This window comes from Coregonus clupeaformis, chromosome 19 (genome assembly GCF_020615455.1).
Source record: "Coregonus clupeaformis isolate EN_2021a chromosome 19, ASM2061545v1, whole genome shotgun sequence".
Taxonomy (NCBI): Eukaryota; Metazoa; Chordata; class Actinopteri; order Salmoniformes; family Salmonidae; genus Coregonus; species Coregonus clupeaformis.
The window spans coordinates 33,864,177-33,889,471 of record NC_059210.1 but is presented as its reverse complement, the minus strand read 5'-3'; the positions used below and the strand labels follow the sequence as shown (position 1 = coordinate 33,889,471).

Below are 25,295 nucleotides of genomic sequence, written 5' to 3'. Positions count from 1 at the left end.
TTCAATGAAAGATCTAAAACTCAAATTTCTATGTGCATTTGGACAGGTTGCCCAAAAAGTTACATATTGTAGCTTTAAGACTGAACAACTGGAAATTACCAGCTTCCTACTTTGTTATGAATGCAGCATTAGTCCAGTCTCTCTTGCTATGTGGGGACACCAAGATGAGAAGCAGTGATTGGCCCATTGAGGATGTGGGGGAGTGGCGCCTGTGGTAATGACATTGTGCTATCTTAGCCAGGGTTACAGGGTGAAATGTGAGAGGGAACCTCCAGACACTACAAATAAAAGCAGATATTAGCTCGGGTTTCCTTGAAACGCTCTCTCCCTTATCAGTCAAATGTTCTGCGTTGTTTATGTTTGCTGCGAGGGGTCGGAAGTCCATGCAAACCAGAGTCAAACTAGAGTCACAAAGTACTGGGGTCTGCTTTAGTTTTTCAGATTGAAAGAATATCACCATACTAGTCCAGTATGTTCTTTCTGTTTTTTGTGTTTTGGGGGGAGAGGGCAAGGCAATTAGCTATGGAGTGGGTCATCCATTTAACATAGAAGTGCTATGGGGAGATTGGGACCTCTATGATAAGATAGAAGCAGCTTCCTTCATACATACTTTTGAAGTCGGAAGTTTAGATACACCTTAGCCAAATACATTTAAACTCAGTTTTTCACAATTCCTGACATTTAATCCTAGTAAAAATTCCCTGTCTTAGGTCAGTTAGGATCACCACTTTATTTTAAGAATGTGAAATGTCAGAATAATAGTAGAGAGAATTATTTATTTAAGCTTTTATGTCTTTCATCACATTCCCAGTGGGTCAGAAGTTTACATACACTCAAATAGTATTTGGTAGCATTGCCTTTAAATTGTTTCACTTGAGTCAAATGTTTCAGGTAGCCTTCCACAAGCTTCCCACAATAAGTTGGGTGAATTTTGGCCCATTCCTCCTGACAGAGCTGGTGTAACTGAGTCAGGTTTGTAGGCCTCCTTGCTCGCACACGCTTTTTCAGTTCTGCCCACACATTTTCTATAGGACTGAGGTCAGGGCTTTGTGATGGCCACTCCAATACCTTGACTTTGTTGTCCTTAAGCCATTTTGCCACAACTTTGGAAGTATGCTTGGGGTTATTGTCCATTTGGAAGACCCATTTGCGACCAAGCTTTAACTTCCTGACTGATGTCTTGAGATGTTTCTTCAATATATCCACATAGTTTTCCTTCCTCATGATGCCATCTATTTTGTGAAGTGCACCAATCCCTCCTACAGCAAAGCACCCCCACAGCATGATGCTGCCACCCCCGTGCTTCATGGTTGGGATGGTGTTCTTCGGCTTGCAAGCCTTCCCCTTTTTCCTCCAAACATAACGATGGTCATTATGGCCAAACAGTTCTATTTTTGTTTCATCAGACCAGAGGACATTTCTCCAAAATGTACAATCTTTGTCCCCATGTGCAGTTGCAAACCGTACTCTGGCTTTTTTATGGCGGTTTTGGAGCAGTGGCTTCTTCCTTGCTGAGAGGCCTTTTAGGTCATGTCGATATAGGACTCGTTTTACTGTGGATATAGATACTTTTGTACCTGTTTTCTCCAGCATCTTCACAAGGTCCTTTGCTGTTGTTCTGGGATTGATTTGCACTTTTCGCACCAAAGTACGTTAATTTTTTTACATTTTAGTCATTTAGCAGACACTCTTATCCAGAGCAACTTACAGTTAGTGAGTGCATACATTTTCATACTGGCCCCCCGTGGGATACGAACCCACAACGCTGGCGTTGCAAGCGCCATACTCTACCAACTGAGCTACATGGGACTAGGAGACAGGAGACAGTAATCTCTAGGAGACAGAACGCGTCTCCTTCCTGAGCGGTATGATGGCTGTGTGGTCCCATGGTGTTTATACTTGCGTACTATTGTTTGTACAGATTAACGTGGTACCTTCAGGCGTTTGGAAATTGATCCCAAGGATGAACCAGACTTCTGGCGGTCTACAAAAAAAAATTCTGAGGTCTTTGCTGATTTCTTTTGATTTTCCCATGATGTCAAGCAAAGAGGCACTGAGTTTGAAGGTAGGCATTGAAATACATCCACAGGTACACCTCCAATTGACTCAAATGATGTAAAATAGCCTATCAGAAGCTTCTAAAGCCATGACATCATTTTCTAGAATTTTCCAAGCTGTTTAAAGGCACAGTCAACTTAGTATATGTAAACTTCTGACCACTGGAATTGTGATACAGTGAATTATAAGTGAAATAATCTGTCTGTAAACAATTGTTGGAAAAATTACTTGTGTCATGCACAAAGTAGATGTCCTAACCTACTGGCCAAAACTATAGTTTGTTAACAAGAAATTTGTGGAGTGGTTGAAAAACAAGTTTAATGACTCCAACCTAAGTGTATGTAAACTTCCGACTTCAACTGTATGAGATGGAGTCAGAATGTCTCTAGTAGTCTTTTTAACATTGCTATGACAGGACACAGACAACTAACTTTTTGTGTGTAACATCCCATATAGTTCTATTTTAAAGTGTTGTCACATATACATGATCTAAAACTAAATAAAGAGTCTCACACGCTATATATAAACTCCCAGTAATCTATTTGGTAAACCACCAACATTTCGGCATCACTGTGCATCAGGGTAATGTCTTGAATAATTTAACCAGGTTATGTAGACAAACAGTGTAATTAGTGCAACCAATGACAATAGTGAGGGGTGTGTCATAGTTACTGGTGGTCTACAAGCATGGCCACAATATTGGCGATAGCTCAATGAGATCTGACCTGCCCACTCAGACACTCTTGACACCCATTCCAAATGGGAACTACAAATGTGGCTCATACGAAGAGCGCAATAGCACTACAAAAAATATCCTTCTTCAGACACCCACATACAGGTCGAAAAATTCCTGTTAGGGGTATCATCTCATGCAAGACAAAGGGAGTAATCTATCTCATCACCTGTTCATGTGGGAAAGCCTACGTAGGACAAATGAAAAGACAATTAAAACAACGCATAGCTGAAAACCAAAGCTCAATCAGATGTAAGAACACTATCCAGTAGCAGCTCACTTTGTTGGAGCTAACCATCCTATGTCCTCCCTCAAATACACAGGCATTGAGCATGTAATTCTACCAAGGAGAGGAGGTAACATCAAGACCCTACCACTACAGAGGGAGGCTTACTGGCTCTCCTATCTAAAAACATTGACCCCTAATGGTCTGAATATTGACTTTGATCTCAAGCCCTTCTTATGAATAATTGTCGTTTTTTATGAACAAGTCTGATAAATGAATATATTCTTTCTACAGCTTATAAGCATACACCCAATATGTTCCCCTTGTTGATGATGCTTATTATGCATTATGGTTGAACCAAAAGATTACATGTAACAAAAATGAAATGTAATTGAAACAAATAAATATATACACTACCAGTCAAAAGTTTGGACACACCTACTCATTCAAGGGTTTTTCTTTATTTTTACAATGTTTTACATTGTATAATAATAGTGAAGACATAAAAAATATGAAATAACACATATGGAATCATGTAGTAAACACATTTTTTTTAAACGAATCAAAATATATTTTATATATGAGATTCTTCAAATAGCCACCCTTTGCCTTGATGACAGCTTTGCACATTCTTGGCATTCTTTCAACCAGCTTCACCTGGAATGCTTTTCCAACAGTCTTGAAGGAGTTCCCACATATGCTGAGCACTTGTTGGCTGCTTTTCCTTCACTCTGCGGTCCGACTCATCCCAAACCATCTCAATTGGTTTGAGGTCAGGGGATTGTGGAGGCCAGGTCATCTGATGCAGCACTCCAGCACTCTCCTTCTTAGTAAAATAGCCCTTACACAGCCTGGAGGTGTGTTGGGTCATTGTCCTGTTGAAAAACAAATGATAGTCCCACTAAGCCCAAACCAGATGGGATGGCGTATCGCTGTAGAATGCTGTGGTAGCCATGCTGGTTAAGTTTCCCACAAGCAAAGCACCCCCACACCATAACACCTCCTCCTCCACGCTTTACGGTGGGAACTACACATGCAGAGATCATCCGTTCACCCACACCACGTCTCACAAAGACACAGCGTTTGGAACCAAAACTCTCCAATTTGGACTCCAGACCAAAAGGACACATTTCCACCGGTCTAATGTCCATTGCTCGTGTTTCTTGGCCCAAGCAGGTCTCTTCTTATTGGTGTCCTTTAGTAGTGGTTTCTTTGCAGCAATTTGACCATGAAGGCCTGATTCACGCAGTCTCCTCTGAACAGTTGATGTTGAGATGTGTCTGTTACTTGAACCCTGTGAAGCATTTATTTGGGCTGCAATTTCTGAGGCTGGTAACTCTAATGAACTTATCCTCTGCAGCGGAAGTAACTCTGGGTCCTTCCATTCCTGTTGTGGTCCTCATGAGAGCCAGTTTCATCATAGCGCTTGATGGTTTTTGCGACTGCACTTGAAGAAACTTTAAAAGTTCTTGAAATGTTCCTGATTGACTGACCTTCATTTCTTAAAGTAATGCTTTTTTGAGCTGTTCTTGCCATAACATGCACTTGGTATTTTACCAAATAGGGCTATCTTCTGTATACCCCCCCTACCTTGTCACAAAACAACTGATTGGCTCAAACGCATTAAGAAATTCACTTTTAAGAAGGCACACCTGTTAAATGAAATGCATTCCAGGTGACTACCTCATGAAGCTGGTTGAGAGAATGCCAAGAGTGTGCAAAGCTGTCATCAAGGCAAAGGGTGGCTATTTGAAGAATCTCAAATATAACATATATTTTGATTTGTTTAACACTTTTTTGGTTACTACATGATTCCATATATGTTATTTCATAGTTTTGATGTCTTCACTATTATTATTCAATGTAGAAAATAGTACAAATAAAGAATAATCCTGGAATGTGTAGGTTTGTCCAAACTTTTGACTGGTACTGTATATTAAATTAAATTAAACAATAATGTATGATGATGCTAATATTATGTACAATATCTAATTATGTTGCCATATGATAACAATAGCCTAATATGTTCAACATGCTGTAAACTATTGTCTTGTAACGGTTTCACTCAATTCATTCTCATCAACCTAATAATTATGACACACCCCCTCACTATTGTCATTGGTTGCACTAATTGCACTGTTTGTCTACATAACCTGGTTCAAGCATTCATGACATTACCCTGAAGAAGGCACAGTGATACCGAAACGTTGGTGGTTTACCCAATAAATTACTGGGAGTTTATACATAGAGTGTGCAACTCTCTTTATTTGTTTTTATAGCTTACAGTTTATTCCCTTTCCCTGTTAGTCAGCACCTCTACACTAAATAATGTTCTCTGGGTGTGCGCCAGCTCATGCTTTTTATTAGACATATGTGACATCATGACACAGGGAGTGGTATTTATGATATGATAATTGAAGTATAAGCATACAATTTTCATGAATCTTAGAAGTAACTAAGATGATGTTAAAGCCAAGTATGTATAGGAAATTGCTAACCTGTAGGCAATTTCATTATAGAAAGGGCATTCTTCATTTTGTAGCGTACACCAGCTTTTACCACAGATGCACCGCATTCGGAAGTCCAATAGATGGGGCTATATTGTGATACATTTCTAAAGCTGGATAACTTGATCCACAGTTGTCTCAAAATGAAATTCATATGACAAAAAAGCATCAAAGAGAGAACAAATAGATTAGACTTAGGAAACATTTCAGTGGTGCAGAAAGGCTCCACTAAAAGGTTGAGCATTGTCTCCAGACATTTGGATGCACAGGAGGTTGGTGGCACCTTAATTGGGGAGAACGGGCTTGTGGAAATGGCTGGAGCGGAATAGGTGGAATGGTATCAAATACATCAGACACGTGTTTGATGCCATTCCATTTGCTCCATTCCAGCCATTATTATGAGCCGTCCTCCCCTCAGCAGCCTCCACTGTTTGGATGTCTAGATCAATATTTAAATGTATGTTTATACACTACTTGACTAAAAGTATGTGGACACCTGCTTGTCGAACATCTCATTCCAAAATCATGGGCAGTAATATGGAGTTGGTCCCTCCTTTGCTGCTATAATAGCCTCCACTCTTCCGGGAAGGCTTTCCATTAGATGTTGGAACATTGCTGCGGGGACTTGCTTCCATTCAGCCACAAGAGCATTAGTGAGGTCAGGCACTGATGTTGGCCGATTAGGCCTGGCTCGCAGTTGGCATTCCAATTCATCACAAAGGTGTTCAATGGGGTAGAGGTCAGGGCTCTGTGCAGGCCAGTCAAGTTCTTCCACACCGATCTCGACAAACCATTTCTGTATGGACCTCGCTTTGTGCACGGGGGCATTGTCATGCTGAAACAGGAACGGGCCTTCCCCAAACTATTGCCACAAAGTTGGAAGCACAAAATCATCTAGAATGTAATTGTATGCTGTAGCATTAAGATTTCCCTTCACTGGAACTAAGGGGCCTAGCCCGAACCATGAAAAACATCCCTAGACCATTATTCCTCCACCAAACTTTACAGTTGGCACTATGCATTGGGGCAGGTAGCGTTCTCCTGGCAGCCGTCAAACCCAGATTCGTCCATCGGACTGCCAGATGGTGAAGAGTGATTTATCATTCCAGAGAACGCGTTTCCACTGCTCCAGAGTCCAATGGCGGCGAGCTTTACACCACTCCAGCCGAAGCTTGGCATTGCGCATGGTGATCTTAGGCTTGTGTGCGGCTGTTCAGCCATGGAAACCCATTTCATGAAGCTCCCGACAAACAGTTATTGTGCTGACATTGCTCCCAGAGGCAGTTTGGAACTCGGTAGTGAGTGTTGCAACCGAGGACAGACAATGATTTTTACGCGCTACGCGCTTCAGCACTCGGCGGTCCCTGTCTGTGATGTTGTATGGCTTATTACTTTGAGGCTGAGCCGTTGTTCCTACTATAGACGTTTTCACTTCACAATAACAGCACTTACAGTTGACCGGGGCTACTCTAGCAGGGCAGAAATTTGACAAACTGACTAGTTGGAAAGGTGGCATCATATGACGGTGCACGTTGAAAGTCACTGAGCTGAATCCACTCATTTGAAGGGGTGTCCACATACTTTTATATATATAGTGTATGTCATACTCAAAGAGGGGTGATTTCTGTGCAGTTCAAATTAGTTTATATTTATCACATCACACTCATTGTAAGGTGTTCCACTTATACAAGGAATTCTTCAAATATGTTGGCTTTTACAGGTCAATCATCCATAAAATATACATTTCAAATTATTGCTTTGAATGTGTGTTTGTATGTGGTTTTCTATGTGATAAATGGAGCCACAGAGTGAGAGGGTGAGAACCTGACAACACACAAAAGCAACAGAGACACTTTTGTACTTGGGGAATGTAAAAGTGCTTGTGAAAGAGTGTCTTCCGAGGAAACAGGGGAGAGGGGGAGCAGGAAGAGGCTGCACCTGCAGAAGAGCTCCTCAGTCAGAGTCAGACAGTCACCCGCTGGGGTGGGAGGCAGAGGAGAGGAAGGAGAGGAGATACATCTGTGGTGTTGAGGAGAGGGGGGAAGAGGGCAGAACAGGAGAGGAGCAGAGGACAGAGCAGGACAGGAGAGAACATGAGAGGAGAGAAAAGCAGGAAAGGAGAGACGCAGCTGCACTACAGTTCCGAGGAGAGTGCCGAAGCCGGAGAGAGCAGCCTCCTGCTCTGCTCAAAGCCCTCCTGCTAATTCTCCCATTTAACACTCAACACAAACCACACAATACTGCCATAATCACTGCTGCTCCACTGGAGCTGGTAATCAGATGTAAATAAGGCGCATTGATAACGAGCCACCAGAAGAGGAAATTCCTCCAATTACTATAGCTAGCTCTCTAGAAACTTCACTGAGAGACATGAGAGGAGTGGGAGCCGGGAGGCGAGCAACATACTTCACGACCGCCTGCATCTGAAAGGCAGAGGAGTTGGGCAAGAGAAGGGGGAGAAAGTTCAGATAGCAGAGTGGTGTTGCGATGTAAAATGTTTGGGAACTCATTTTTGTAGTTTGAATTTATTTTCAAGATAGAATAATTGATAGGAATTAATCATGTTTGTTTGACCATGGATTGTGCCTTTAAACAAACATTAGTTTTCTTATATACTGTTATTCTGCAAATAGAATAAAAAATGAGTTTGCATTTTTTAAAGAGATATGGAATTTGTAAACCACATTTAATATTACATATTTTAATGAATATTGATGATATTGAGTTACAAATAAATTGCCTATCAAGAGCTAATATATGAATGAAATGCTAATATCATACAACTATTTATACTATACTAGGCTATTTTTTGAAGAGTTTCTGGGAAAGTAACACGTTGTAAGAACAAGTGTAGGCTATATCCCATAAATACAGATAACAGTTTTGACTGAATAGGGCCCAAAGCCTTTATGAGTGATGAGCAAAGTGTCCATTCACAACTAGAATGAAAAATTATTAAACGGAGCAGAATGAGATAATCTTCCATCCAAATGAATGATTGTGGGGCTGAGAAAGTAGTGGAGGGTCTGTAGGAGGGGAAAAGAGCTCTGTCGTGACTGTAAACAATGGCCTACGTCTCTGCTTTTATTGTACGTTCCTAACAGACCCAACTAAATAATGTCGACAACTGTGTATAGTAGCACCACAACTGTTTGTCCCCTTGCATAAATAGGTATAATAGTGTTTAAATTACTGTCTTTGATTTTTTTTCTTTGGCGATTGAAAGGAGACAAAAAAATCATTCTAACGGCACAATGATTACACAGCGTTTCCCAGGTGCATATTCGAGTGCCGTCCGTGAAAATAAGCCCTTTGTTGATTGATAGAGCTATTCCAAGAAAGAAAAACAAGACATTGTGAAGGCATGTAACCTCTCCGGATGATATGTTGTGCTGTCTAGTGTCATAAACAACTTGTTTTGCTGTAAACTCATGCAGGCCTGGAGAATGCATCTACAGGTTGGTGAACTACTGCATTAAGTAATTCTCCCCCTGATAGAATAAAAGACCGGGCCAGACGTTTTCCTCTTCTAGTCTTTCTTCAAGTCTTTGCAGGCGCAGGAAGTAATGGACTTTATTTGTATCTGTGTTTGTACTGTGTACAGAGAACAGTTATTTTCTCTGTAAGACTACTTATTGATTAATGGCCAACATGGACTTGATGTGATTGATGCAAGCAACTTGAAACATGGAAATAAGTCTAATATAGAATGGTTTCTTATAAATTTCAGTATTTAGTCAGTGGTTGAGTCCCTTGAAGGCACTGAGCCCTGCATGTGTACTAAATACTGTTTACTGTTTCAAGTTTTACATTTTAATGTCACATGAACAAGTACAGTGAAATGCCTTTCTTGCAAGCTCCAAACCCAACAATGCAAATAAAATAAAATTGTATTTGTCACATACACGTGTTTAGCAGATGTTATAGCGGGTGTAGCGGAATGCTTGTGCTTCTAGCTCCGACAGTGCAGCAATATCTAACAAGTAATATCTAACAATTTCACAACATGTACCAAATACACACAAAACTAATAAGGAATGGAATTTAAGAATATTTACATATATGGACAAGCAATGACAGAGCGGCATGGACTAAGATACAGTAGAATATTATAGAATAGAATACATATGAGATGAGTAGTGCAAGATATGTAAACATTATTAAAGTGACTAGTGTTCCATTTCTTAAAGTGGCCAGTGATTTCAATAGGCAGCAGCAGACTCTAATGTGCTAGTGATGGCTGTTTAACAGTCTGATGGCCTTGAGATAGAAGCTGTTTTTCATTCTCTCGTACTGACCTCGCTTTCTGGATCATAGCGGGGTGAACAGGCAGTGGCTCGGGTGGTTGATGTCCTTTATGATCTTTTTGGCCTTCCTGTGACATCGGGTGCTGTATGTGTCTTGGAGGGCGGTTAGTTTGCCCCCGTAATGCGTTCGGCAGATCGCACCACCCTCTGGAGAGCCCTGCAGTTGCGGGCGGGGCAGTTGCTGTACCAGGTGGTGATGCAGCCCGACAGGATGCTCTCAATTGTGCATCTGTAAAAGTTTGTGAGGGTTTTAGGTGCCAAGCCACATTTCTTCAGCCTCCTGAGGTTGAAGAGGCTCTGTTGTGCCTTCTTCACCACATTGTCTGCGTGGGTGGACCATTTCAGTTTGTCGGTGATGTGTACGCCAAGGAACTTGAAGCTTTCCACCTTCTCCACTGCGGTCCCGTCGATGTGGATAGGGGGGTGCACCCTCTGCTGTTTCCTGAAGTCCACGATCATCTCCTTTGTTTTGTTGACGTTGAGTGAGAGGTTATTTTCCTGGCACCACACTCCCAGAGCCCTCACCTCTTTCCTGTAGGCGGTCTCATCGTCATTGGTAATCAAGCCTACTACTGTTGTGTCATCTGCAAACTTGATAATTGAGTTGGAGGCGTGCTTGGCCACGCAGTCATGGGTGAACAGGGAGTACAGGAGGGGGCTGAGCACGCACCCTTGTGGAGCCCCAGTGTTGAGGATCAGCGAAGTGGAGATGTTGTTTCCTACCTTCACCACCTGGGGGCGGCCCGTCAGGAAGTCCAGGATCCAGTTGCAGATGGAGGTGTTCAGTCCAGCTGATCTGCACATGCTCTGAGAACGTGCCCTGGAAAACCGTCCGGTCCAGCGGCCTTGCGAGTGTTGACCTGATAAAGACCTTACTCACGTCGGCCACGGACAGTGAGATCACCCAGTCCTCTGGGTCGGTGGGGGCCCTCACGCACAGTACGGTGTTGTTATTGTCGAAGCGTGCATAAAATGCATTGAGTTCGTCTGGAAGAGAGGCATCATTGGGCAGATCATGGCTGGGTCATTCTTTGAAATCCGTAATGGACTGTTTCCCCTGTCAAATGTGGCGGGCGTCGGAGCCTGTGTAATATGATTCCACCTTTTTCCTATATTGTCCTTTTCCTCGTTTGATGACTCTGCAGAGGTCGTAGAGTGACTTCTTGTACTTGTTCCTGTCCTCAGCTGTAGCCTCAGGGTGTCTGCGGTAGCCCTGTGTGCGGTAGCCCTGTGTGCGGTAGCCCTGTGTGCGGTAGCCCTGTCCTTTATCTTAGCACCAAACCCGTGTTAATCCAGGGCTTTTGATTGGGGAAACAGCGAACCTTCACTGTGTGGACAATGTCGCTGATGCATTTCCTTATGAAGCCAGTGACGGAGGTGGTTAGCTCGTCAATGTTATTGGCGGAGTCTCTGAACATATTCCAATCAGCGCTAGCAAAGCAGTCCTGTAGCATAATCTCTGATTTTGATGACATTTCTCAATGGAGCGAGTCACGGGTACTTCCTGTTTGAGCTTCTGCTTGTAAACAGGAAAGCAGGAATACGGACTCATGATCTGATTTGCCTAATGGCGGATGAGGGAGGAGGGCCTTGTATGCTTCCTTGTGGGTGGAGCAACAGTGGTCTAGGACTTTATCGCCCCTAGTGGCGAAGGAGGTGTGTTGATGGAGGTTTGGCATCACGTGTATTAATGACGCAGAATTACAATAGCCGGTGACAAGAAAGGCTGCAGCACATGTATCTTTAGTACATTATAATATACAGTTGAAGTCGGAAGTTTACATACACTTAGGTTGGAGTAATTAAAACTCGTTTTTCAACCACTCCACAAATTGTTAACAAACTATAGTTTTGGCAAGTCAGTTAGGACATCTACTTTGTGCATGACACAAGTCATTTTTCCAACAATTGTTTACAGACAGATTATTTCACTTATAATTCACTGTATAACAATTCCAGTGGGTCAGAAGTTTACATACACTAAGTTGACTGTGCCTTTAAACAGCTTAGAAAATTCCAGAAAATGATGTCATGGCTTTAGAAGCTTCTGATAGGCTAATTGACATAATTTGAGTCAATTGGAGGTGTACCTGTGGATGTATTTCAAGGCCTACCTTCAAACTCAGTGCCTCTTTGCTTGACATCATGGGAAAATCAAAAGAAATCAGCCAAGACCTCAGAAAAGAAATGTAGACCTCCACAAGTCTCGTTCCTCATTGGGAGCAATTTCCAAACGCCTGAAGGTACCACGTTCATCTGTAAAAACAATAGTACGCAAGTATAAACACCATGGGACCACGCAGCCATCATACCGCTCAGGAAGGAGACGTGTTATGTCTCCTAGAGATGAACGTATTTTGGTGCAAAAAGTGTAAATCAATCCCAGAACAACAGCAAAGGACCTTGTGAAGATGCTGGAGAAAACAGGTACAGAAGTATCTATATCCACAGTAAAACGAGTCCTATATCGACATAACCTGAACGGCCGCTCAGCAAGGAAGAAGCCACTGCTCCAAAACCGCCATAAAAAAGCCAGACTACGGTTTGCAAATGCACATGGGGACAAAGATCGTACTTTTTGGAGAAATGTCCTCTGGACTGATGAAAGAAAAATAGAACTGTTTGGCCATAATGACCATCGTTATGTTTGGAGGAAAAAGGGGGCCGCTTGCAAGCCGAAGAACACCATCCCAACAGTGAAGCACGGGGGTGGCAGCATCATGCTGTGGGAATGCTTTGCTGCAGGAGTGTCTGGTGCACTTCACAAAATAGATGGCATCATGAGGAAGGAAAACTATGTGGATATATTGAAGCAACATCTCAAGACATCAGTCAGGAAGTTAAAGCTTGGTCGCAAATGGGTTTCCAAATGGACAATGACCCCAAGCATACTTCAAAGTTGTGGCAAAATGGCTTAAACACAACAAAGTCAAGGTATTGGAGTGGCCATCACAAAGCCCTGACCTCAATCTTATAGAACATTTGTGGGCAGAACTGAAAAAGCGTGTGCGAGCAAGGAGGCCTACAAACATGACTCAGTTACACCAGCTCTGTCAGGAGGAATGGGCCAAAATTTACCCAACTTATTGTGGGAAGCTTGTGGAAGGCTACCTGAAACGTTAGAACCAAGTTAAACAATTTAAAGGCAATGCTACCAAATACTAATTGAGTGTATGTAAACTTCTGACCCACTGGGAATGTGATGAAATAAATAAAAGCTGAAATAAATCATTCTCTCTACTATTATTCTGACATTTTACATTCTTAAAATAAAGTGTTGTTCCTAACTGACCTAAGACAGGGAATTTTTACTACGATTAAATGTCAGGAATTGTGAAAAACAGAGTTTAAATGTATTTGGCTAAGGTGTATGTAAACTTCCGACTTCAACTGTACATCATACCTTCCTTCATCTGTGTAAACACAGCATGTTTAATAGCATAAAACACATTTGAATGTGATGATACTTTCAGTGCCTACAATGCGTAACTGTTATTTTATTGATTTTTTGTCCACATAGTTCCAAACTGCTGCAAGAGATCCCGAGCATCGAAACCCTGTCAGATGAAATGGAGACGCTGAAAAGACACCTCTCTCAGATCGGCTCGCCGACCGTGCTGTGTCACAACGACCTCCTGACTAAAAATATAATCTACGACAACAAAGAGGGTGGGTGAGGGTGTATGATGGGTCTTAGTGCCTGGAATTTAAGTTGCAACACTGACATTAAAAGTGATCCAAGCGAGTTAATTTTGTAGTTAAAAAGGTATTTGTTCTGCCAATCTGGTGCAATAGACCATCAGTGTCGGTAAGAATACAAGATTGCCATATTTTAGACTCAATAACTCTGATGTCCCTTCGATTTTCGTAAAATGGTCTGATTGTAGGACATGTTCCACTTTAAAACTTTGACAAAATGTGGTTCACAAAACGGTCACGATCTATCCCACAGCTTTCCTTTATTTTGCTATGCATACTAAACCTATACCCTATTCTCTTAATCCTCTTTTAATTTCTTTATGTCCTAATGTCATTTCAAACTTGTGGCATTGTTATGATGCATGTATGGCGATTATGATGAAGAAATGATTCCTGTTTCTCTGAATCTTGTCAGGGACTTTGTAGTTGTAACAATAAAGCACAAACTAAAAGATATTGGAACATAATATGGAGTAAAATGGAAAATCATTTCATTGTATCTAATTGAGGAATTTTAGCACTGACTTTTGGCCATTGACAATAGTGCGGTAGGTAGCCTCGAGGTTAGGCTAAAAAGGTTGCTGGTTCAAATCTCAGAGCCGACAAATTGAAAAAACGGTCACTATACCCTTGAAAAAGGCACTTAACCCCAATTGCTCCAGGGGCACTGGACAATGGTGACTCTGGCCATGATCCCACTCCCTCCGGGTGTCTCAAGGGGAGTTTGGATTCGCAAGAAAAAAAAATCCATTACACACTTGGAATGATGAACACTTGTACAAGTGTGTAACACGACAAATATAAGCACCACCAACATTATTATTTATTGAAGCTTTCAGAGCACACTATCAATTATAGCAACATAAATAGGGTACAGACTTGGGTTTCAAATACTTGAAGTCTGCCATGTGGGTGGAGTTGGCAGTTTTGGGACTTTTGATTTTTTTAAAACGGAAATATCACATATACAAAAGCATTGCGACCCTTTACTCAGTACTTTGTTGAAGCACCTTTGGCAGCGATAACAGCCTCGAGTCTTCTTGGGTATGACACTACAAGCTTGGCACACCTGTATTTGGGGAGTTTCTCCCATTCTTCTCTGCAGATCCTCTTAAGCTCTGTCAGGTTGGATGGGGAGTGTCGCTGCACAGCTATTTTCAGGTCTCTCCAGAGATGTTAAATCGGGTTCAAGTCTGGGCTCTGGCTGGGCCACTCAAGGACATTCAGAGACTTGTCCCGAAGCCACTCCTGCGTTGTCTTGGCTGTGTGCTTAGGGTCGTTGTCCTGTTGGATGGTGAACTTTCACCCCAGTCTGAGGTCGTGAGCGCTCTGGAGCAGGTTTTCATCAAGGATCTCTCTGTACTTTGTTCCGTTCATCTTTCCCTTGATCCTGACTAGTCTCCCAGTCCCTGCCGCTGAAAAACATCCCCACAGCATGATGCTGCCACCACCATGCTTCACTGTAGGGATGGTATTGGCCAGGTGATGAGCAGTGCCTGGTTTCCTCCAGACGTGACGCTTGGCATTCAGGCCAAAGAGTTCAATGTTGGTTTCATCAGACCAGAGAATCTTGTTTCCCATGGTCTGAGAGTCTTTAGGTGCCCAAACTCCAAGCGGGCTGTCATGTGCCTTTTACTGAGGAGTGGCTTCCGTCTGGCCACTCTATCATAAAGGCCTGATTGGTGGAGTACTGCAGAGATGGTTGTCCTTCTGGAAGGTTCTCCCATCTCCACAGAGGAACTCTGCAGCTCTGTCAGAGTGACCATCGGGTTCTTGGTCACCTCCCTGACCAAGGCCCTTCTCCCCCGATTACTTAGTTTGGCTGGGCGGCCAGTTCTAGGAAGAGTCTTGGGGGTTCCAAACTTCTTCCATTTAATAATGATGGAGGCCACTGTATTCTTGGGGACCTTCAATGCTGCAGACATTTGTTGGTACCCTTCCCCAGATCTGTTTCTCGACACAATCCTGTTTTGGAGCTCTACGGACAATTCCTTCGACCTCATGGCATGGTTTTTGCTTTGACATGCACTGTAAACTGTGGAACCTTATATAGAAAGGTGTGTGCCTTTCCAAATCATGTCCAATCAATTGAATTTACCACAGATGGACTCCAATCAAGGTATAGAAACATCTCAAGGATGATCAATGGAAACAGGATGCACCTGAGCTCAATTTTGAATCTTATAGCAAAGGGTCTGAATACTTATGTAAATACGTTTTTTGTATATTAGCAAAAATTTCTAAGAACCTGTTTTCGCTTTGTCATTATGGGGTATTGTGAGTATATCGCTGAGGAAATGTTTTTATTTAATCCATTTTAGAATAAGGCTGTAACATAACAAAATGTGGAAAAGGTCAAGGGGTCTGAATACTTTCCGAAGGCACTGTACATCTATTGCTGAGGTGCCACAGAACAGTTTACTAATGTGTATGTGTCATTGTAATAAGCTGTATTAACCCTACATTGCTCTCTCTTCCTTTAGGCATGGTGAGATTCATTGACTATGAGTATGCTGATTTTAACTACCAGGCCTTCGACATAGGCAACCATTTCAATGAGTTTGCAGGTGCGTTACTTCAGTTTATAATTCATAGGGAGTGGCCCCTGATCCGTGACCGGTTCTTTAATTTCTGAGGCTCCGTATCTGTATCTCGCAGGAACTTGAGATTTATTTTCATAACCTGGACCGGGTTAACTGCATAGTTAAATGCCAAAAAGAGATTAGCAATGTCACTATGCAAAACCAAACAAACCATACAAAAAGAGCCAGTACAGAAATGTCATTTACTTAGGTGGTTTTGCAGTTTGCACTCCACCACAACAAGTAACAGGTCATGTTGTCATTAGCTAGCTAGCTAGCTTGTTAGCGACACTAGATAGCGAATTAGCGAGCTAACGTTAGATAGCTAGCTAGCAGGCCTCAGTAGACAATTTAATCTTGATAGCCAACAAGTTAGTACCATCAGTCTCCGGCATTGATCTAAAGAGTTTGCTAAAGGGCTACTTAGCTAGCTAGCTAACGTTAGCTGGTTCTATTTGGAGCCTTAGCTGAGAGCGGTTGCTTGTCATGGTATAGCATAAACTGCAAAACCACATAAGTAAATAACGTTTTTTACAGTTGTAGTGGCTATTGTTGTTTGTCACTGAGGTGTCTCTCACAGATGGGGAATCAGAGAGAAAACTTTTTTTATTTAAATGTATTTCAATATTTTGTTTCGCTTTCAACATTGAACTTGTACTTACCAAGCTCATTAAATGGACAATACACTTTCAAAGTATTGTTTTCAGACCTCTAAAGTAGTCTGTTTTCAGATCTCTAAGTCTAATGTCAAGATGAGACCCCTGTCCATCTATATGCCTCCACCCCAAATGAATAGAAAAGATAAACTGACAAACTTTCATTTATAACTAAAATGTCCCTTTAAGATGTGTAATCAAACCCTATGGTTTGACAAGTTGTCATTTATCTGTGTGTTTGATCCATCCCCAAGGTACGAGTGACACTGACTACAGCCTGTATCCCAGTCCTGAACTGCAGAGGGATTGGTTGACTGCTTACCTTGAGAGCTACAAGCACAGTGTGGGGCTGGAGGCCACAGTTACAGAACGAGAGGTCCAGAAGCTCTATGTTCAAGTCTGCAAGTTCTCACTGGTGAGAGTCAATGGCACAGCACCTAGTATTCGGCATTGATATTTCACCATAGTCTAAGTAGACAGGCAAGAGTAGAGTTTACCAATCACAGCAAAATACAGTATATCTACTTTCTGACACACATAGATTTTTTGTGTTAATTGGCTGACACACATCCATTTAGTATGAGTGTCGATGCAGAAACAAGTAGTAGTTTGTGCAGAGGTGCCTGAATTTCACTATAGTACCGAGCACTGGCAAGGTTCAAAATTCAAACTAACATCCAACTATGTCCGTTTACGGGTCGAGATTCCCAAAAAGCAAAGTCCCACCCACTCTGTATGATCGACCTAGCGCTCTATGCATTTTGACAGACTCTATCGGAGTTGATTTGAAACCACTGCAAGAAAAATAACAGACAGCAGCCAAGATGTATTTTTTTTTTACAACCACAATTTTCAGTCGTTAGAGGCTCAAGTGGTGCTGGACTAGACAAATGGTGCTTTCATAAGTCGACACAATATGCAAGATTGTCTTGGTAATCTTTGGGGTAGTGTCGATGTCTCTCAAAATAGCCCAGAAATGATGAGAAAGCATTTTCTTTTATAAAATAACTCTGGAGGGAGGAAGAAAAAAAGAATGGCCTGGAAATTAATAAGAGCAGCGATAACATCTTGTTGATTGAAATCAGATTTCTGTGACAAACCGAGAACTCTGGCTTGGTAAAGTGGGAGAAGTCACTCACTCACTGACAACTAATGGCTGTGTCAAGTTTCCAGTCCAAGTAATTTACAAATCTGGCGTAGAGATGGTGGATAAGCTTGTTTATCAAAACAATCACGAGAAAAACGTTTGGCATAGCTGCTTTTCATTTAAAGGCCCAGTGCAGTCAAAAACGTGATTTTCGTGCGTTTTCTATGTATTTCCACACTATGAGGTTGGAATAATACTGTGAAATTGTGGAAATTATGATAATACCGTTTTAGTGTAAGAAAAGGCCGCCTGTTATTTCAGCCTGTTTGGGTGGGATTGAGTTTTGGCATTACTGACGACATCACCAGGCGTTATAAATTAATAGACCAATAAAAAAGAGAGAGAAAATCAGATTTCGAGATATGACTAGAAAAATCCCAATAACCCTCCTATACTCAGCTCTTTAGTTATTTGACAGGATGTTTGTAGTTTGCCAGTGTTTTTAGAGTGCAATGTCAGTTAATGGGAGACTCTATAGGTCTACTGAAAGGAAGCTTATTTTGTCCAGGGCATTTCCATGTAAAAGGACCCATGAGCACCAACATGTGAAGTTCATAGGAGTGAAAAGTCTATATTTTTGGGAAATGAAGGCATAGATACATTTTTCAACCATTTTCCATCTTAAAAATCAGGCATAATGGGGGGACGTCACAAAATATATTTTCCCAAAACACAAAAACTGTCCAGTTGTGCAGATGATTCTACAAGTTTCTTTTAGGGTGCAAAAAACATTCACCTGATTTTACAAGAACATTCCCAGAACACATTTCTTCCCAGAGGACATTCCTATAATGTTGTAAGAATGTTGACAGAACACCTGGTATAAGGTTCCCAGAACATTTTATTAAGTTATGGGAGTAATATGTTTGTGATATTCACATGTTGCACAAGATTCCACAATTTCCAAATAAGTATGTTTTTGTGACGTTCATAGCATATTTGCTTTAGGTTTAACATAATGTTCCATTGATGTTCATGCAATATACATTTTATACATTGTCTTGGAGGTCCTCAGAACAGTTCAAGAACATTTAGAAAATGTTATATTCAAGTTTTACCTAATATTACCACTTTCTCAGCATGCAAATATGTAGCTCCTTAAAGCAGATTGGAATACATCACCATTATGTTTGTCTTTAATGGCTATTTGCATTTGATACATGGTAATTTAATTTAATTCATAGGACATTTGAACAGCATTTAATCTTAGACACAACCATATTTTTTACACTTCATATGTTGACAATCTGCACATGTGGGGTTTGAATCTCCAATGTTTGGTTCCCAAGCAAGGTATTTTATACTTTGCGCCACCAGGGAAGCTCTCTTCCTTTTTTTTTCAGTATATAGCCATGGCAGTATGGTCAATCAGGAATTCCATGCTTCCTTTTAAGCCTTTTAACCCAGGGAAATACTGGTAACAGGGTTATTCATCATCATTTCACCCATCCTCTTCATATGCTGCATACTTCTGGGCCCATATTTACATGGTATCCAAGACTATGCATGCTGATTTAGGATCACTTTTGTTTTTCAGATCATGAGAAATAAGACCATATCAAGAATCTCAAAGTAGGAATTATATTGGGTGTGTTTAAAAAAAAAGTTGAACAGTAAATTTGTACACAATGTCACTTTTTTACAAAAATGTTTTATAAACATGGTTAAAATATTATGTTGGATTGATACTGCAATCTTCAGCTCTGAAATCAGATCATGAACCCTCATGAGCCTTGACTAGAATACAGTACTAACATGTGAAGTGGGTAAAACAGTATATAAACAGTATTAAAGTGACCAGTGTTCAATGACTATGTACATAGGGCAGCAGTCTCTAAGGTGCAGGGTGGAGTACCGGGTGATAGCTGGCTAGTAACAGTGACTAAGGTTCAGGGCAGGGTACTGGGCGGATTCTCTCGATCCCAGCTTTGATGCACCTGTACTGTCTCCGCCTTCTAAATGGTAGCGGGGTGAACAGGCTGTTGCTCGGGTGGCTGAGTTCCTTGATGATCTTCTTGGCCTTCCTGTGACACTGGGTGCTGTAGATGTCCTGGAGGGTAGGCAGTGTGCCTCCGGTGATGCGTTGGGCTTACCACACCACCCTCTGGAGAGCCCTGCGGTTGCGGACTGTGCAATATGCCGTACCAGGCGGTGATAAAGCCCGATAGGATGCTCTCAATGGTGCATCTGTGGAAGGTCGTGAGGGTCTTAGGAACCAAGTTGAATTTCTTCAGCCTCCTGAGGTTGAAGAGGCGCTGTTGCACCTTCTTCACCACACTGTCTGTGTAAATTGACCATTTCAGGTTGTCAGTGATGTGCACGCCAAGGAACTGCGGCCCCGTAGATGTGGATGGGGGCATGCTCTCTCTGCTGTCTCCTGAAGTCCACGATCAGCTAATTCGTTTTGTTGACTTTGAGGGAGAGGTTATTTTCCTGGCACTACTACGCCAGGGCCCTCACCCTCACCCAACTCGTCGTTGTTGGTAATCAGGCCTACCACTGTTGCGTCGTCAGCAAACTTGATTATTGGGCTGGAGACGTGCGTGGCCATGCAGTCATAGGCAGACCCGGTGACAGGATAAAGTGACCAAGGGGGCAGTTGAAATCGGTGAGGGGGCACAATTTTGGGAAGTTCTTGCATTGGAATTCTATTTCATTCTGCTTATATCACGCTATACCACAATAAACATAAAGTTCAAATGCCAAGACTCCAAGACCATTGATTGAGTGCTTTTGAAATGACGGGTTGGCACAGGTCAGCACAATGGAAAGCAAGGCCAATTTGTTAATGAATATAGGCTACAAGATACAGTGGGGAAAAAAAGTATTTAGTCAGCCACCAATTGTGCAAGTTCTCCCACTTAAAAAGATGAGAGAGGCCTGTCATTTTCATCATAGGTACACGTCAACTATGACAGACAAATTGAGGAAAAAAAATCCAGAAAATCACATTGTAGGATTTTTAATGATTTTATTTGCAAATGATGGTGGAAAATAAGTATTTGGTCACCTACAAACAAGCAAGATTTCTGGCTCTCACAGACCTGTAACTTCTTCTTTAAGAGGCTCCTCTGTCCTCCACTCGTTACCTGTATTAATGGCACCTGTTTGAACTTGTTATCAGTATAAAAGACACCTGTCCACAACCTCAAACAGTCACACTCCAAACTCCACTATGGCCAAGACCAAAGAGCTGTCAAAGGACACCAGAAACAAAATTGTAGACCTGCACCAGGCTGGGAAGACTGAATCTGCAATAGGTAAGCAGCTTGGTTTGAAGAAATCAACAGTGGGAGCAATTATTAGGAAATGGAAGACATACAAGACCACTGATAATCTCCCTCGATCTGGGGCTCCACGCAAGATCTCACCCCGTGGGGTCTAAATGATCACAAGAACGGTGAGCAAAAATCCCAGAACCACACGGGGGGACCTAGTGAATGACCTGCAGAGAGCTGGGACCAAAGTAACAAAGCCTACCATCAGTAACACACTACGCCGCCAGGGACTCAAATCATGCAGTGCAAGATGTGTCCCCCTGCTTAAGCCAGTACATGTCCAGGCCCGTCTGAAGTTTGCTAGAGTGCATTTGGATGATCCAGAAGAGGATTGGGAGAATGTCATATGGTCAGATGAAACCAAAATATAACTTTTTTGGTAAAAACTCAACTCGTCGTGTTTGGAGGACAAAGAATGCTGAGTTGCATCCAAAGAACACCATACCTACTGTGAAGCATGGGGGTGGAAACATCATGCTTTGGGGCTGTTTTTCTGCAAAGGGACCAGGACGACTGATCCGTTTAAAGGAAAGAATGAATGGGGCCATGTTTCATGAGATTTTGAGTGAAAACCTCCTTCCATCAGCAAGGGCATTGAAGATGAAACGTGGCTGGGTCTTTCAGCATGACAATGATCCCAAACACACCGCCCGGGCAACGAAGGAGTGGCTTCGTAATAAGCATTTCAAGGTCCTGGAGTGGCCTAGCTAGTCTCCACACCTCAACCCCATAGAAAATCTTTGGAGTGGAGTTGAAAGTCCGTGTTGCCCAGCGACAGCCCCAAAACATCACTGCTCTAGAGGAGATCTGCATGGAGGAATGGGCCAAAATACCAGCAACAGTGTGTGAAAACCTTGTGAACGCTTACAGAAAACGTTTGACCTGTGTCATTGCCAACAAAGGGTATATAACAAAGTATTGAGAAACTTTTGTTATTGACCAAATACTTATTTTCCACCATAATTTGCAAATAAATTCATTAAAAATCCTACAATGTGATTTTCTGGATTTTTTTTTCTCATTTTGTCTGTCATAGTTGACGTGTACCTATGATGAAAATTACAGGCCTCTCTCATCTTTTTAAGTGGGAGAACTTGCACAATTGGTGGCTGACTAAATACTTTTTTTCCCCACTGTAGATAGGGTAATTCACCTATTACAAACAGCCTACGTGAATGCAGCCGTACATACAGCTGTCTTACCAAAATAATGCAAACTATATGCTGAAAGTAGTAGCCTAGTTATTCATGCATGCAAACAAAAATACTGAATAGCAGTTTGGCTTATAACAGGGGTTCCCAAACTTTTTCACTCAGGCCCCCCTTCCAGCATTGAGGAACATCCCATGCCCCCCCTGCGCCACCTCTATTTCTATGGGCACAAGCACTGTCCATCACACAAACTTTTGACAACCCTCTTGTTGGTGGAGAGAACATTTTGCAGGGTTTAAAGCTTATTTCCTGCAATTCTACACATTTTGTCATGAGGTGCAGAGACAATTTAGCAGTTTTAAAGCTCATTTTCTTGCAATTATATACATTTTGCCATGTCTAATGTGTATTCATGTGATATTTGAGTGACTCAAAGATTACAACAAAATCTATGGGCTAAAAAACGTTAGCTGACATGGGATAGTTGATCTGGAAATTTCAAAATAGCTCTCTAAGGCAGGGTTTCCCTAACTCAGTCCTGCCCCCCCTGAGTGCACATTTTTGTTTTTGCCCTAGCACCAAACAGTTGATTCAACTAATCAAAGCTTGATAATTAGTTGATTATTTGAATCAGCTGTGTAGTGCTAGAGCAAAAACCAAAACGTGCACCCGGTGGGGCCCCAGGACTGAGTTAGGGAAACCCTGCTCTAAGGTATGCAATGACTGACATGACAAGAGGATTCTACTAGTGCATTCTACTATTACAACTTTCAAGAGTAAGTTGAAAGCTAGACTGAGTTCCTAAAAAATAAAAAATAAAAACATGTAGGAACCAGTTTGGGAACCGACACAACTGCGAATGCGAACAAATGAATGTGAACAGAATAAAATAGCGGTACCAAGTAGGCCTGGTAAACAAAATATCAGATTGATAAATGCATGACACAATCTATATTTAGGCTAGCTACATTAAATCAAATCAAATCTTATTTGTCACATGTGCCGAATACAACAGGTGTAGACGTTACAGTGAATTGCTAACTTACAAACCCTTTACCAACAATGAAGTTTTAACAAAAATAAGTGTTAAATAAAAAATAGATGAGTAAAAAATAAAATAATTAAAGAGCAGCAATAAAATGTGCGGATGTTGCCTGTAATCCATGGCTTCTGGTTGGGTTATGTACGTACGGTCACTGTGGGGACGACGTCATCGATGCACTTATTGATGAAGCCAGTGACTGATGTGGTGTACTCCTCAATGCCATCAGAAGAATCCCGGAACATATTACAGTCTGTGCTAGCAAAACAGTCCTGTAGCTTAGCATCTGCTTCATCTGACCACTTCTTTATTGACCGAGTCACTGGTGCTGCCTGCTTTAGTTTTTGCTTGTAAGAGTTATGGTCAGATTTGCCAAATGGAGGGCGAGGGAGAGCTTTGTACGCATGTCGAGTAAAGGTGGTCTAGAGTTTTTTCCCCCTTTGGTTGCACATTTAACATGCTGGTAGAAATAAGGTAAAAGGGATTCAAGTTTCCCTGCATTAAAGTCACCGGCCACTAGGAGTGCCGCCTCTGGATGAGCATTTTCCTGTTTGCTTATGGCTCATTGAGTGCGGTCTTAGTGTCAGCATCGGTTTGTGGCAGTAAATAGACAACTACGAAAAATATAGATAAACTCTCTTGGTAAATAGTGTGGTCTACAGCTCATCATGAGATACTCTACCTCAGGCGAGCAAAACCTCGAGACTTCCTTAATATTAGATTTCGTACACCAGCTGTTGTTTACAAATATACACAGACCACCACCCCTTGTCTTACCAGAGGCAGCTGTTCTATCTTGCTGATGCAGCGTATATCCCGCCAGCTGTATGTTATCCATGTCGTCGTTCAGCCACGACTCGGTGAAACATAAGATATTACAGTTTTTAATGTCCTGTTGGTAGGATATCCGTGATCTTAGTTAGTCTATTTTGTTATCCAATGATTTTACGTTGGCTAGTAGGACTGATGGTGGAGGCAGATTACGCACTCGCCGTCAGATCCTTACAAGGCACCCCTGTCTCTTTCTCATGTGAATGACGGGGATTTGGGCCTTGTCGGGTGTCTGAAGAAAATCCTTCGCGTCCGACTCGTTAAAGAAAAAATCTTCATCCAGTATGAGGTTAGTAATCACTGTCCTGATATCCAGAAGCTCTTTTCGGTCATAAGAGACGGTGGCAGAAAAATTATGTTCAAAATAAGTTACAAATAACGCAAAAAAAAACACACACAATAACACATGCAGCAACACGTTGTGATATGGCACAATACACTTCTGTGCATCAAATTTGACCCCCAAATACGTACAGTTACATTTACAACCACAAAAACCAACAGGCTACCAAGAAAACCATAATAAAATATAGCTATTTCTATGATGAAACATATTGATATGTAACTATACCTAGGGGTGTCATTTGGGAATTATATTGAATTCTGCAGTAACCAAGTATTCCAGCCACTCTTCCTATGAACCAGTTGCTATTAAATGACAATTTTTGGACAGAAAACCTGCGGCTAGGGTAGGATTCTAGGCTAACCTGGGCTGGCTCCTCTGTTCCAAGATTGTCAGGAAGAGTTGGAGGTGGAGGGGGCTGTGGAGCCATTATTCTGGCGGCACTTGTTGAAGGGTGGGTAGGCTCTGCACGCGGACGTAGCCGGAGCTCGGCAACATCATCGCTGCTGGGCTTGGCGTCGGCCTCTGTGGTTTGATGCCGCTCATCGCTCTCCTTCTCCTTTTGGCTTTGTTTAGGTACTTTGGTGAAGCCAATTTCTGATATCCATCGTGGCAGTGGCAGATTAGTTGGTTAGAGCTAGCTAAATAGGCTAGGGCTAATAACACAAGGCTTTTTACAGCTAGCTAAGAAGCTAATTAAACGCTGTAGTGGTCGGGCATGAGGCAGAGTTGAGT

The 25,295-nt window shown here is 42.0% G+C and overlaps 1 protein-coding gene across 2 annotated transcripts in view; it reads left to right on the top strand.

Moving 5' to 3' along the window:
• The window catches only part of zgc:113516 (uncharacterized protein LOC541449 homolog), a 50,102-nt gene that overhangs the window by 14,200 nt on the left and 10,607 nt on the right, over positions 1–25,295 (top strand). For both annotated transcript variants that reach the window (XR_005994233.2, XM_041837741.2), the window contains exons 4-6: positions 13,352–13,500; positions 16,014–16,097; positions 17,023–17,183. Coding sequence is in view for 1 of the 2 variants with exons in the window: in XM_041837741.2 (XP_041693675.1) it covers positions 13,352–13,500; positions 16,014–16,097; positions 17,023–17,183 (394 nt within the window). In the remaining variant the exon portion in view is untranslated. The remainder of the gene's footprint in view (positions 1–13,351; positions 13,501–16,013; positions 16,098–17,022; positions 17,184–25,295) is intronic.